Genomic DNA, 14337 nt, shown 5'->3' with positions numbered 1-14337 from the left:
ATGTGAAAAAGCATTATTGCAGAGATCTGATAGGGTCTCAGTGGCTTCAGTTGAAATGAGCTTACGATTATAGTGTGGATCTTTCCCTTTCCTTTTCTTTCTGTATTGGCTATCTCTCCCAGCTTCTATGAAGTTATAATTTGTATGTCATGTCTTAGCTCCAAATCACAATTTATCTGGGGACTTCGGTAAAATTTAGAGAAATTGAGTTTTAAAATGTTCTTATTAAAAATGACAGACAACTTTTCTATCTTTTAAATCTTCACACTTTTAAAATGATGAGGATGTTGAATTGCATGTTGGCTTTATTTGCTTGGTCATAAAGTGTCATTGAGAGCTGAGTCCTGCCACCTTTACTAAGGTTGAGGCATCCTTACTCCAGGTGTAGCTATACTGAAGTCAATACATGTGATACTACTCTGTGTCAAGGTAACTGTATCAGTTCCTTAGCATTTGGGTGGGTGAGGAGCTGAGTGGAGAAGATGAGGTGTTAAGAGTCACATTACTTAATGTGCTTTGGTATTGCAATCATTTCAAAATCTTCACTGCACATTTCAATGGTAGAAAGGTAACAGCTGAAATTTAAATTAGGGGGAGGAGTTAAAGGGACCTCACTTTCCAGGCAGCTGTTCCTTTTTAATAATGTCTTTTGCTTAAGAATATTAAGTTCATGTTTCATGATGTGTGATACTGTGTTGCAGTTCCAGTAGGCATGGAGGGAAATTCTGCCCTGCACAGGTAGGGCTTTGACTGACTACATTTACTCTGCAGGCAAGAGCTGAGTCACAGATGAGAGTGTGTATTTTGTGGTTGTAAATTCAGTCTATGATAACCACTGTGAAGCCCACAGAACCTAGGTTTTGGGAGGTAGGGGGTCAGAAGGGAGTCAGAAAACAGATGCTAAACCACAGCAGTTCTCCACCCTGTAAGCATAAACTGCATTCAAATGCAGCCACAAAATCTGATATATAAGTCCCTGCAATTCATGGATTGACATTAGTTTCTTTAATGTTATATGTGTAAGTATTGCCTTCCAATGGTATGTGCATCTATGATGAATGAGATGGGAAGAAGAGCTGCAAAAACCCTGTTGTATCCATGATGACAAAAATGCTAAGGTATGTGGGGAGATTTTTTAGATTGGATTTATACTTTACAAGTTCTGATATTCGTAGGACCTGACCCAGAGCTCTTTGATATCAATGAAAAGGCTACCACTGTCTTCCATCAGCTATGAATATTGCCCATACTACAGTGAATTTACCCAAGAGCCTTCCATAGAATCTAAAGCAATGCCTTCAGGGGAGGCACAGGCCCTAAAGTCTTTTGTTGACATGTTGTGCTTGTAGTTTCTCTGTGTGTCAAAATTTCAAGCAAAAGTGTCCCAATCTGGCCCACTGCCACAATCATGGCTTCTCCCCACTGCCTAGCCACAGTCTAGGGTAACCTCACCACTGCCCAGCTGCTCTGAAGTGTTCACAAAGCCCCCTCACCACCCAGCCATGCCATGTGCAAAGGCCCCCAGCTGCATGGACCAGTTCCAGTGGCTCTGTGAGCCACACTTTGCTGACCGCATAAAAAATACTTAACCTTGTTTATGCCATAACTAGGCAAATAGGTGGGGGGGAGGGGTTTCAGTTTGGCTCTTGAATTAAAACATTGAAAAAGTTTCTGTTCAAATCAAACTGAAAAAGGTTGTTTTGGTTTCTCATAAAAATGAAAAATAAAGACAATATATCCATTTGGGGCATGTTTAACAAAAAAAAAAGTAATGGACATGAGGGACTAGACTGAAGTATCATTCACCAATTAGAAGAGGCCATGGAGTCGGTAGAGAATCACTCTCCTGAATAAATAGCTATGAACTGAATATTAGCTATTAAATAACTATTGCATGAAAAGTGCAACAGCTTTAACTCACTGAGAGCTCTCCACTCCAGAATACTTGTAGCTGGATGGCCAGGGCAAATTCCAGCTTGTGGGTTCAAATCTCCTTAGGCAGAAGAGGGAACTAATTATGGGTCTCCCAGGCCTTGGAGGGGAATGGAGGTGGGTAGCATGGCCACCAATATCACCTGTAGGTCATCCTCAGTTTTGTGCACCTACCCCTGAATTTTTTTTCAAGCCGAAGATGTTCAGACAAACAAAACAGCAGCCTTGAACAAGCAAGCTGTTTTTGTGTTTTGAGAAATAAAGTAAAAACCTAGGCAGAAGGGTAGCAAATTAGCATTTTATAGCTTAAGTTTCCTACATTGTAGTTCTTTTAATATTTTTTCTGAGTCTCTCCCTTGCCTGAATCTAAATGACTCAAATTAATAAATTCTTGATAATGCTTCATCCTTCTCTGCTATTTTTAACAAAGTCCATGAAATAAAAGTCTCTCTCTCTCTTAATCTTTCAACTCATCTGTCCGCTCTCCAGCACCTTCCAGTTGAAATGATCTACAGCACCAGTTACGTGACATAAAAGATTCAAAAACTCGGCAGGCTTCTCATTGCTCTTGAGAAGAGTTCTGAAAAAGTTAACTATTTCAAGCCCAAGTTACGTTGGCAGTCAGACAAGATATTTGTCTTTTCTCTGTCCCAGGTCTCATGGGATGGCTCTGATAGGGAACAGTCCCTAGCTAGCCACCAGCTGAGCAAAGCTCCTCCCTTCAAGCACTTCCCTTACAGCTTGACACTTGTGTTGGGTATCATGGAATAGGGTGGCTTAGCAGCCCATTGTCTCTGCCCTAAATTGTATGTATATTATAATAGGAGATTTCACTTTAGCTTCAGTAAAAGCAGAGGTAGGAGCTGAGTGCTTCAAAAATTCACCCCTGTACATAATTTAGCACAATGGTAGTAGCATTTGCAATTTACAGTTACACCCAGGATCAAAGGTAGCTCATAATTATGACTATGAGTTACCGTTGATCGTGGGTATAACTGTAAATTGTATCCGACTGGTAGGTTTTGTGGCAATGTAGTAGGGCTACTCATGGGAAGTTAGCTCCAATAAAATACCACTGTGTTGCAACCTCCACAGTTAGGCGACTATAAGACTCTTCAAAACCCTAGCCTCCACTGCCTTGTGAGTGCTCCTTGGTTGGAGAAAGGATAAGGGACATCACCCTGACAGAAATGTGCTGCCACTGAGCCATTAGGCAGGCGGCAGCAGTTTTAATCTATTCCTCTCTGGCAAAAGCTACAACCACCAAGGTACTGAACATCTGGACTTGGTCTGGCTTTTGGACTCTGTCTTGATGATCTAAAGTGGGGGATGGTAGGTCTAGGGCAGCCTCCACTCCTTCATACTCTTGCCTAAGTGTACGTACTGAAGGTCTTGGTGTGATGGTCACGCAGACCTAGCGCATACATCATGATCCAGAGGACTGATGGTTGCCAAGGAGTAGCTTTATTTCTGGGAGAAAGAAAGTGTGTAGTACTGTCTCAAAAAAATAACCTGGGAGCAATATAAGAAGCTATATTTAGGTCGATTAAGCAATTGTACAAGGCATTGCATCAGTCACAAAATGTATAGATTCTTGCATGGTAGAATGTGGGGTAATATTTGCATATGTAGCCTTAAAAATAAGGGCCACAGTCCTCCAAGTGGATTTGGGGTGCCTTAGTTTTGAGGTACCCAATTGTGCAAAGGCTGTGTGCTCAGTACTTCTGAAAGTTACAGCCTTTGAAGGTCTCACTCACTAAGTGAGCACATAAAAACAGGCTTCAAAATGTGTTGTTTTCAGTAGGTAGACGTCTCCCAAAAATATTACCTCATGGGAAATACTGAGGCAGAAACCTGAAATGTCAAAGTACAGTTTTACCATCTGTGGACTTCACAGATTTTATATAATATATCCTAGATAAGGGATTTAAAAATGTCTTGTGTAATTCCCATTACACACTCTTGAATGGGTAACAGTAAATATATAATCTGACATAGGAAAATCTCCCAAAATTGATTTAGTTAAATATTAAGTGGAACAATAAAGAGTGACGGCAGAGCATGTGCAACAGGGAAATGCAGACAGAGAAATAGAAATAGCTGGAAATGAAGAGATCTTATCTATGCAAAAAAGCAAGCAACCTTTGTTTCAGCTGGCTATTTTCAAATTTCTCTGACCATCAATTCTCTATCCATCCTGCTGTATCTATGAGCTATGAGGGTCTATTTTATTAAGTTGTGAGGGTTTTTTCTCCTTCCAACTTCCTTGAAGATTCTGGGGACAACCACTGGCATTCTTTCTCTTGCCTGTGGTAATTTTTGGAATAAAAAAATGCAGGGTCAGAGCCCTGTGCTCCTTCCATTTTCTACCTCCCTGTCTTACAGAAAGCCATTCTGGGGCATTAAGACTTTAGAACACTTCATCACATTTCCTGGCATTATTTCCTTTAAACTGCTAGCTGGAAATGCAACCACACGTGTGTTGGAAGGAACAATCTATATTCTTTTGACCAAAATCTTGAGTTTTTATTGGCCACCCTACACATTAGTCATCCTGTCCAGAGCATGCAGTTGTCCTTCTGTATTGATGTTTGCATACCTAGATCCTTGCATGGGAAAAATAAAATTGTAGTTACACAATTGTGGAATACCCTGTTTTCAGCCACTGGGATTTCAAGAAAACCTGCATGTTGTTAAAAAAAAAAAAACAAACCAAAAACAAAATGCAAGAACTAAGGGTGCTGACAGAAGTGATGCTTTGTTGCATGATCAGCCACTGAAAGCACTCTACAGTTATGCAGTAACAGAAGGGCACAACTGCAGAGTGCTTTAAAAAGTGCTTGACCGTGCAACAGATTAACTCCTGTTACACGAGGGTTCAGATAAAGGTGCTCCAAAGTGGAGGACCTTCATTAACATCTGTCAATGTGTGTTGGGAGCAGGGCTGGGCTGATATATCCCATCCCCATCCTCAGCACTTTCTTCTGTTTAGAGGTTGCCCAGCATGTGCTGGAGGATGGGGTGGGTGGATTGGTGCCCTCTTGAGGTGTGGGGCTCCAATCCATCTGACCCCCCCCGCTGCCCAGCACAGCCTGAGCAAACCCCAAAAGGGAGCTCCCTCCCTTGCCTTTTTCCCCCTCACATCCTGAGGTAGCACTGGAGCTGGGAGAGGGGGTGGGGGAGGGATAGGGGAAGAGGCTGCACACACACAGCCTCTCCTGCCTGATCGGCTCCAAAGTAGAGCTCCATCCTTCACTCTCCTGATCCAACAGTGAATGTTGGTTGGGTCAAGAGGCTTTGCAGAAAGCGCCATGAGTTAGACTGGGAAGCTGCAGGTCTGTCAGTACCCTGACAGTAATGCAGTGTTAAGAATGGAGGATCAAACACTCCAAACATCTGCATGGTGATTTTGTGCATGCAGACAGTTAGTCTTCTGAATCAACTAAAAAAGTCATGGTTGCCATGAAAAATAGAATGGTTTCAGGTAGAGTCTGGCTCAGCTACGTTCTGGAGCCAGTATTAAGGATTGGATTTGGGGCAAGGTAGTGGAAATTATTTCTTTGTCATAGAGTAATCACTGCCTGCTGTGATTCAAGGCCAGAATTTCATCTTTTCTGGGATGAAGTATTTGCTTTGTTGTTCTGTCCTGGGAGGCTGATGGAACCTGAGTTTCCAAGCAGCTTTGAAGACAAATACTCAGTTAACAGATCACTATCAGTACATCAGTATGACTGTACAGGAATATTTCTTTTGCTACCACTGCAGTGACCTCTGAGCACCCTCTTCACGGGATTTGCCCTCACAATTCACCAGGATGTATAACTGGGGTGGCTGGGCATGCCTAGATCAGAAGTCTTGCACTGAATCTGATGGCTTTGCAGCCTACAATATTTTTCAAGTTGTAAAAAGTGGTTATGCGGATGGTAAAAAGATGCTTTCTCTTCTCCAGTTTGTTTAAGTGTCACACGGTGGGCCTGTTCCAAATGGTTGACAGCTGAATGAGTCCCTGCTGTCTCAAGTGGCTTGCATAGAGTTGAGGTTGTCTGGTATGTTAAGAATTTTCATGTTCCCCTGAAGAAAAGGGAGAAAAGGCAGAGGGGTAGCTCTCTATGTGAGTAGTATGTCTCTCTGGAGCAGTACATCTCTCTGGAGGCTGATATTGGCTCCAAAGATTAAGCACCTTGAAACCCTCTGGGTCAAGCTTTGGGTGGGGGGGGCGTGAGGTGAGAGAAACCTCACTGTGGGCATTTACTACAGGCCACCGAACCAAGGAGAGGAGCTTGATCTGGAGTTCTTTTAAGAACCGGCAGAGACGGTGCATGCAAGGGACTTGGTTGTTATGGGCAACTTCAATTACCCAGACATAGATTGGGAGGAACACTCGGCCAGGTCATGTAGCTTCTTAACTGTAATTGAGGAGCTCTTTCTGACCCAGGAAGTGCAAGGGTCAACCAGAGGTACCGCTCTCCTAGACTTGGTCTTGGCCAGAGGAGATGATCTGGTGTGCGACCTTGAGCTCATCAGGTTCACTGTCCACTGCAAGATTGACATATCAACCAGCAAGATTGAAGTCCTGGACTTCAAAAATGCTGACTTCAACAGGCTCAGGGCATTAGTAGGGGAGGCAATGTGGGACCAGGGACAGAAGGCAAATGGGGTTCACGAAGAGTGATCATTCCTCAAGGACACGATCTTTGAAGCACAAAACAAAACCATTCCTATGAAGAGGAAAGGTAGCAGAAGGGTTGGCAAGCCCTCCTGGCTCAATAGGGACATTGCGGTCTTCTTGGAAAAAGGAAAAAAAAAGTGTACACACAGTGGAAGCCAGGGACAGCCCTCAAGGAGGACTATACAACAGTAGTCCACATTTGTAGGGAAATGGTTAGGAAAGCTAAGGTGGCAACTGAGTTTAAGTTAGCCAAGGGAGTCGAGGATAATAAGTCCTTCTTTAGGTATGTAGGGAGCAGAAGGAAAACAAATGAAGGCGTGGGGCCCCTGCTTAACACCTTGGGACAGCTGGTAACGGACACTCAGGAAAAAACTGAACTCCTGAATGCCCACTTTGCTTTGGTATTTTACCGGACCAAGGGGAAAGACAAGCGAGATAAGGATTGTAGGGGGCATGGGGGAATGATAGCCTTCCCACTGTGGATGTTAAACTGGTGCAAAACCAACTAGAAAAGCTAGACATTTATAAGTCAGCAGGACCCCATGGACTTCACCCAAGAGTGTTCATGGAGTTCAGTGAGGTTGTTGCGGAACCCCTGGCAAAACTCTTTCAGAAATCGTGGCACACAGGGGAGATCCCTAATGATTGGAAGAGGGCCAACATTGTGCCCATCTTCAAGAAGGGGAAGAGGGAGGACCTGGGCAACTATAGGCCAGTCAGCCTAACCTCAATCCCAAGGAAAATCCTGGAAAAACTCACTGAAGGATCTATGTGCGATATGCTTGTTGAGGGTAAGATTCTGAATGACAGCCAGCATGGCTTCATCACAGGTAGGTCTTGTCTTACCAATCTCATCTCCTTCTATGAACAGGTGTCTCACCACCTGGACACAGGAGAGAAGGCTGACATTATATACCTAGACTTCTAAAAGGCTTTTGATCTAGTATCCCACAATATCCTTGTGGAAAAATTGGACAATTGTGGACTTAACTGCTCAACAGTTCAGTGGGTGGGAAACTGGCTGCATGGTAGGACCCAGAGAGTTCTCATGAACGGATCTGTGGTGTCTTGGCAAGAAGTGGCCAGTGGTGTACCTCAGAGGTCCATGCTTGGACTGGTGCTTTTCAACCTCTTTATCAATTATTTAGATGTGGGGGTGAAAACTTGCTGGCCAAGTTTCCGGACAACACCAAGTTATGGGTGAGTGTGGCCATGCCAGAAGATAGGTTGCAGGCAGACCTGGACAGGCTGAAGAGATGGGCAGACCAGAACCAGATGGAATTCAACACTCAGATGTGTAAGGTGCTCCATCTGGGGGTAAACAGTCCCCAACTGGTGGCGACAATTTGATTTGCACCACCGCCAGAAGGGACCTAGGGGTAGTGATCGACCATTGCATGAACATGAACCGACAGTGCGATGCTGTGGCCAGTGGGGCAAACATGCTGTCATGCATTAACTGTTGCATCTCATGCAAAACTAAGGAAGTGATACTCCCACTGTACTCCACACTGGTGCAACCACAGCTGGAGTACTGCATCCAGTTCTGGGCGCCGCACTTCAGCAAGAATGTGGAAAAACTTGAGGGTCCAGAGGAGATCCACCCATATGATTAGGGACTTGCAAGACAAGACATACAAGGAGAGGCTGAGGGACTTAGGCCTCTTCAGCCTACAGAAGAGAAGGCTGGGAGGGGACTCGGTAGCGGTTTACCGCTACACTGGGGGAGTACATCAAGAACTCGGTGAACAGCTGTTCACCAGAGCACTCCTGGGAAAGACCAGGAGCGATGGATACAAACTCCTGGAAGGTTGCTTCAGGTTCAATTCCAGGAAAAGCTCCTTCATAGTCAGGGTGTCCAGACTGGAATAAACTCCCTCCAGTGGTGGTGCAGTCACCTACCCTGGAAATCTTCAAAAGGAGACTGGACAGTCACCTCACTGGGGTCACTTGACTCCAGTTGTCTTTTCCTGCCTAGTCCAGGGTGACTGGACCTGATGATCTACAAGCTGCCTTCCAGCCCCTCACATTCTATGAATCTATGAAGGTTCAGATGGGGACTGAGTTGTCTGCCTTAATGGAAGCAGAACAGTGGCCTGAGGAATGCTAATTCGTTTTCTTTCTGTTTCTGTTGGATTTGCTTGCTGTACTGGTGTCTTTTGTCATGCTCTGTGAACTGGATTCGGGTCTCTTCAGGCTGGTGAAAGGTCTTCAGGAAAGCAGTGGTTCCATTGTTGGTTGAAATTGTCTGTTTGCGTGCAGACAAAGTACTATAGAGATGTTCTCTGCAAAAATGCACAAAGCTTGCAAACCCTTAACTGTAAATAAAGTTTAGTCTAAAAGTTAAAGAGTACTAGAGTCACACATGGGAGTATAACAGCTAGCTCCCAAATCCTTTTAATCCCTGTTTGTTCACCCTCGTTATGGCTGACTTAGAATGGCTGGTGGCTAACTCAGCCCTTTGCCCCTTCCCATGTGAAAAAGAAAAAAACTTTCTACACATGGAATGATTAAGATACCTTTTTCTTAGAATTCTAAGATTACTACTCTAGGTTAGATAGAATTAGTAGCTAATTAGAGACAGCAGCACTTAAGCCAGGGCAGAGCAGGCCTAGGTTGGCAGCAGGTTTAGGAGGTCAGCCCTGACTTTTAGGTGGTGGCATTGGGTGGAGGAGGAATTGGCTGGACCACGAGAGTGTTGAAAGTGTGGAGCCGTGTAGCTAGGCAGCAGCTAGGAGTCTGTCCCCCACCCAGTCACTGTCTACACATGCATTTTAAAGCAGTAAATTTTCCCACCAACAATACTATCTCACAGCAGAGTTAATTAGTTTACTGCGCCCCAATACTGGCACATTGTAGATGGTGACGTTTTACTGCAGAGCTAAGTAGTTCACTAAAGCACATGTGTATATGAAGCCACTGTGTACTATGCAAGTGTTTACATCTCCAAACTCCATTTTTGATGCAGATTCTCATGTATTTCAAATACTATACAGATGCCATAATGTCTAATGAGACATCAGTAAGTCTATTTATATAGTATTAGTATTGCATTCTAGTAACTCATCTGTAATAAAGATCATACAAATATTCCAGAATTTTAACTAACTGCTTTCACAATGCAAGGCATGCATTTCATAGATAGATGGATATGTTTCCCATAGTAAATGTGGAAATAATTACCTAAGATACTGCAGCACAGGTTCTGTCTTCCTTTTAATAACCTAGGTATTGCTACCATTACACATCCGGCTTTTGCAATAATGGTGCCTCAATGGAAAGAGCTCATTATCTAGAATAAATAAAGGTATTTTTGCACTTCTGTTTAAAGTATAAGATTTAAATAAACAGACAGAAATAGGTTTGTGTTTATTTTTTGTACATTCACCATCTCCTCCCCACCACCCACACCCCAAATCATGGTGGAGGCATCCTTTTCCATCTAAACCAGTGTTTCTCAGCCTTTTAAGTACCAAGTACCCCTAACTTTTGAAAAATTTCCAGGGAATTTTATATTTACAGACTGATGTGTGCCATATGTTGGAAGAAGGGCTCTGTATATGAGGTCGTGATATGACAGATGTCTGATCTGGTGTGGGTAGGGTTGCCACCTTTTACACCAGGGATACACAACTCAAGTATGTACCTGGGCTAGAGGTGATGTTGGCCAAAGCTAGGAGGGCTGAACCCAGTGCCACGCAAAGCGCGGCATGCCAAATTATTACTGGAGATTTTAAAGTGCTGCACAATGTGTGGTGCACCAAATTTTTTTCCCATATTTTTGAGAGGAGGAAGGGGTGAGAAAGAGGAAAAGAGGGTGAGAGAGTGTTGGGGTACCCGTGTACCCCCTACCGGTGTTTCACATACCCCCAGGGGTATGCGTACCACAGGTTGAGAAACTATGATCTAGACTATTCAGTAATATAGATAAATATCCTTTCCCACATAGGGAAGGCTGGTCAAATTTGTATGGACACATATCCAAGCAGTTTCCATTTATGTCAATAGAATTGTACAGGATGTTAGAGTCTGTTATCTCTATCTCTTCAGTGTGACGCATTACCAAGGTGGTGTATATGAAGATTGCCAAATTAGTGCTACCCATATTTTGTCTATACCCTGGAGAAACCAGTGGATCCTGCTCCTCCCTCCCCATTTTTTAAATTTATTTTAAAGTAAGAATTCTGATTTGCTCTGTAACACCACAGTATCAAATAAAATGCATCTTATTTTTTTCTGTTTAGTTTTTTATGGATTGTACAATCTTCTGAGGGACTTCAGAGAAGGTCAGTCTTTGTCAACAAGCAGGGACCAACTCTGTTCTTTCCCCTAGTCAAAATACTGCAGTGAGATTAGAGACTACTGAAAAGAATATGCTGCACTTCCCTGTGTCTTTATCAAGAGGCCATTGCAGTCCTATGATAAAAGCAATTCATCAGACGAAATAACAACACACAAATGTTACCCACAGCTCCACTAAGTTTATTCTCACTCCTGCCTTTGCCCCCAACACCTCTTGCATCTGATGCCATATGCTTCAAAGCAATCCCAAGGGAGCAGGGGCAGAGCCGTGGGCTCTGGCATGTCTGGCTCTCCACAGTCGTTCACTTGCATGTTGGTGAAGACTCTTTAATGTTAATCAAATTCACACAGCCTGTTTATGCCAAAAAAGCAAACATGAAATAATAAACATTAGCAGTTCTTTTCAATAATCAAGCTATCCTAGAATTGAGACTCTGTCATAAGAGGGGTTTTTTTTAAGAAAGAAGTTTAATGTGTACCGCCTGAAAGCAACCTTTTCCTACCTCAGAGATTTAAAAATGAGCACAAGGGTCTTTCAGGCATTGAAAGGGCTGGGGTGGGAGGTTGTAATTTTTTTAAATTAAGTTTTTAAAGTATCACAGACTAAGATAAAACTTTTCACAGATTTGAAGAGGAGAGAGGAATACCACTATTTAGACCAGTGAGTCACAATTTTTGGTACTACAAAAATAGAAAAAGAATAAAGTTATGTATTTATGTTAAACTTCTAGAAAAAGGAAATTATCCCATTCTCCTCCCAGGTTTTTAATAAATTTGATCTGTGCTCACGTAGTCACATAAGTATACTTAGAAAGTGCTAGGATACTGCAGTGATGGACAGGATATAAGATTTGAGACAGATGTAAAATACAAAAGATTTACTTTGATTTCCACTGTACACCTTTAAACAGTTAAAAGGATTTCTCCAACTCCCTACAACACTCTATCATATTTTACAATAATTTGTGAACTGCAGAGCAGAATGTGATCGCTACTATTTAGCCGGGATCAGGACAAGTCATGTTCCTCATATCACTTAAATCAGTTCATCACAATTACAAATTCAAAATAAAAAAAAAATCCACTTCAGGGATTTCTTTAAATGAATGACTGAATTAAATTCTGCACTAAGTACCACTCCACTGCTACCACTACACTTCTGATGTTGCAAAGGTTTGGGGCAAAATCTGGCATTCAATCTAGGAGTAAAAAAACACCAATAGCATATTCAACAGAATAAACTAAGAAAGGACAGAAAGTATTGTTATGATTTGGCTGGAGTTTGAATTAAATAAACATTCAGCAACTCACCAAAAATACTGAACTTTTTCCTACTGATTGGGACACACAAGTGGTTCACGAGGGTTCTGTTAAGCTGTGGACCTGAGGCTGTACTTTATTTTTTTGGAAACATAGCATCCTTTTAGTTTTACTAGTCTTGTATCGCTTGGACAATAAGACATACAGCACAGGATTGACGCATGGGTGAAGATACTGAAGTATATTACAGACAAAATAGAAAGTGTCCCAAACATAGCCATGATGGAAGAGTCTTAAGCAGATGCATAACTCCAGGATATACAGTGGAAGCCAGCATGCTGAGAAGGTAGCAGCTGCACAAAAGATCATTATTGAGGCTCTTCGGGTGTTTCTGGAGCTCACCAAAGACATCATGGGACTTTTGTGCAAGAAGAGAGCAAGCCGGATATAGTTAAATGCAATTATCAAGATTGGGATCAAATAATATAAAATAAACTGGCTAAGCACAATCCAGTAGTGCTGCTGGTGGGGAGCTGGCAGGCAAAATGTGACATTTGTTCCAACTCTTGTTTCCGCAGTGGCATGGATTCGCAATGGCAGACTGATGATAACGCTCAATGCCCAAACTGTAGTCAGCATAAATGTTGTGGTAGTCTGCCTGGGAGCTCTGTAAGGACTCAAGATGATTCTAGCTCTAGTGACAGAGACAGCACACAAAGAATATATGCTAGCAGCTAGGGAGAAAGCCAGACCAAACTGGAAAACCTTGCAGAATGTGTCTCCCAAAAACCAAGTGTACCAGACAACAGAAGCAAGAATGAAGGGCATCAGTATAAGGGTAAGCAGATCTGCAACAGCCATGCTCAGGAGAAGAATGTCCAACTGGCTTTTCTGCATTGAACGATGTGTAGCAAAGAGTAAGAAAACCAATGCATTGGCACAAAATCCAATGGCCAAGATCAGTGCAAATGCGCAGGAAAATACTAAAACATAATTTATATACATTTTATAAAGGCAGTTGGAAGTTTCTCCTTTGAAAAAACAGGAAATAAAGTCCATAGTGTGCCCTGCACAACCCACAGGGAAAACTCCTTGATAATTCTTCCTTGATCTTTGCTTTTCACTACCTCTTCTTCTTTCTGTCTCCAGTGAGCTCTATAAGCAGTTTGTAGAATTCCACTTGCTCTGGAGTTCAAGAAAAAAAGTAATGTTAAAAAATATCAACTGCTATCAAGGCAGGTTGCCAGAATTAGCTTTTAAAAGTTGTTTTTGGTACAGTTTTGCCTCTTAAGAGTCCAGATATCAATATTGCTCATTGTTTCTGTCCTTTCTGATTAATATTTCTATATAGTACTTAGTCTTATTTTAAAAAAGAAGAGAAAAGAAAACAATATGCTGCCTTTCCCTCAAATAATGCTTTTCTGAACAAACAGGGAAAGAAGGAAACCAAAGTCCAGCTTCTGGTAACAGGATGATGCTCTGATCCATGAGCTATATGTAATCATTGTGCACTTTATGCATGAATACTTCTTTCAATTCAGCAGCCCATAATGGGCTTTTAAGGTAAATCCTTTCTGGTAAGGTGCCCTTGAGGGAAATTCCTCTGCCAATATTAAATAGCATGTACATGCACTAAATATTATTAAGTCAAAGGTTAGGTCTGAAGACAGATGGATAGGTGGCTAGTGCACCAAAGTCAAATTGGCAAGCATTGAGCAAGAAAGGTAAAAATGAAAATAGTCTAGTAGATCTCTGTGGAAATTACCTGAAGATGGGAAAGATTATGGGCAAAAATGGAGTAGCAGAGATCAATTTCATATCACTGGTTGAGAAGCTTTGCTTTAAAACAGCTTGTTGTTTGTATGGTCGTAGGGCACCTATACACGTGCAGGGAGGCTGCCCCAATTAAAGCGTGGTGGAGCAGACTCAATCAAGTGTGCTGGAGCATGGTACTTACTGTGCTCCAGCAGACTCCAGCCTCATGTGTATCAGCTTCCCTGCACTGAAAAATGGCGGTTGGTCAAATGAGCTTTAGTTAAAGTGCCCCCAACTGCCATTTTTCAGTGCGGGGATGCTGATACACATGAGGCTCTGGGCGCTTCAATTAGAGTAGCTCTCGGAGCCACTCTAATTAAAGCACCCCCCCTCCGAAAACCTGATCATGCGTATAAACA

General features: G+C 42.5%; 1 protein-coding gene across 1 annotated transcript; it reads right to left on the bottom strand.

The window, feature by feature from the left end:
- Nucleotides 1–10268: 10268 nt before the first annotated feature.
- LOC109316296 (allatostatin-A receptor-like) lies at nt 10269–14038 on the bottom strand. Its single transcript, XM_019544247.1, has one exon. It carries the CDS (start codon nt 13220–13222, stop codon nt 12260–12262), a length of 963 nt encoding a protein of 320 aa, XP_019399792.1. The 5' UTR covers nt 13223–14038; the 3' UTR covers nt 10269–12259.
- Between the last annotated feature and the right edge of the window lie 299 nt (nt 14039–14337).

This window comes from Crocodylus porosus, unplaced genomic scaffold (assembly GCF_001723895.1).
Source record: "Crocodylus porosus isolate Cpor-Errol unplaced genomic scaffold, CroPor_comp1, whole genome shotgun sequence".
NCBI classification, from domain to species: Eukaryota; Metazoa; Chordata; order Crocodylia; family Crocodylidae; genus Crocodylus; species Crocodylus porosus.
This window is presented reverse-complemented; position numbering and strand designations above follow the sequence as displayed.

Excerpts from the sequence above, each read along its gene's own strand:
- LOC109316296 (XM_019544247.1), bottom strand. The coding sequence starts at position 13,222 with ATGGACTTTATTTCCTGTTTTTTCAAAGGAGAAACTTCCAACTGCCTT.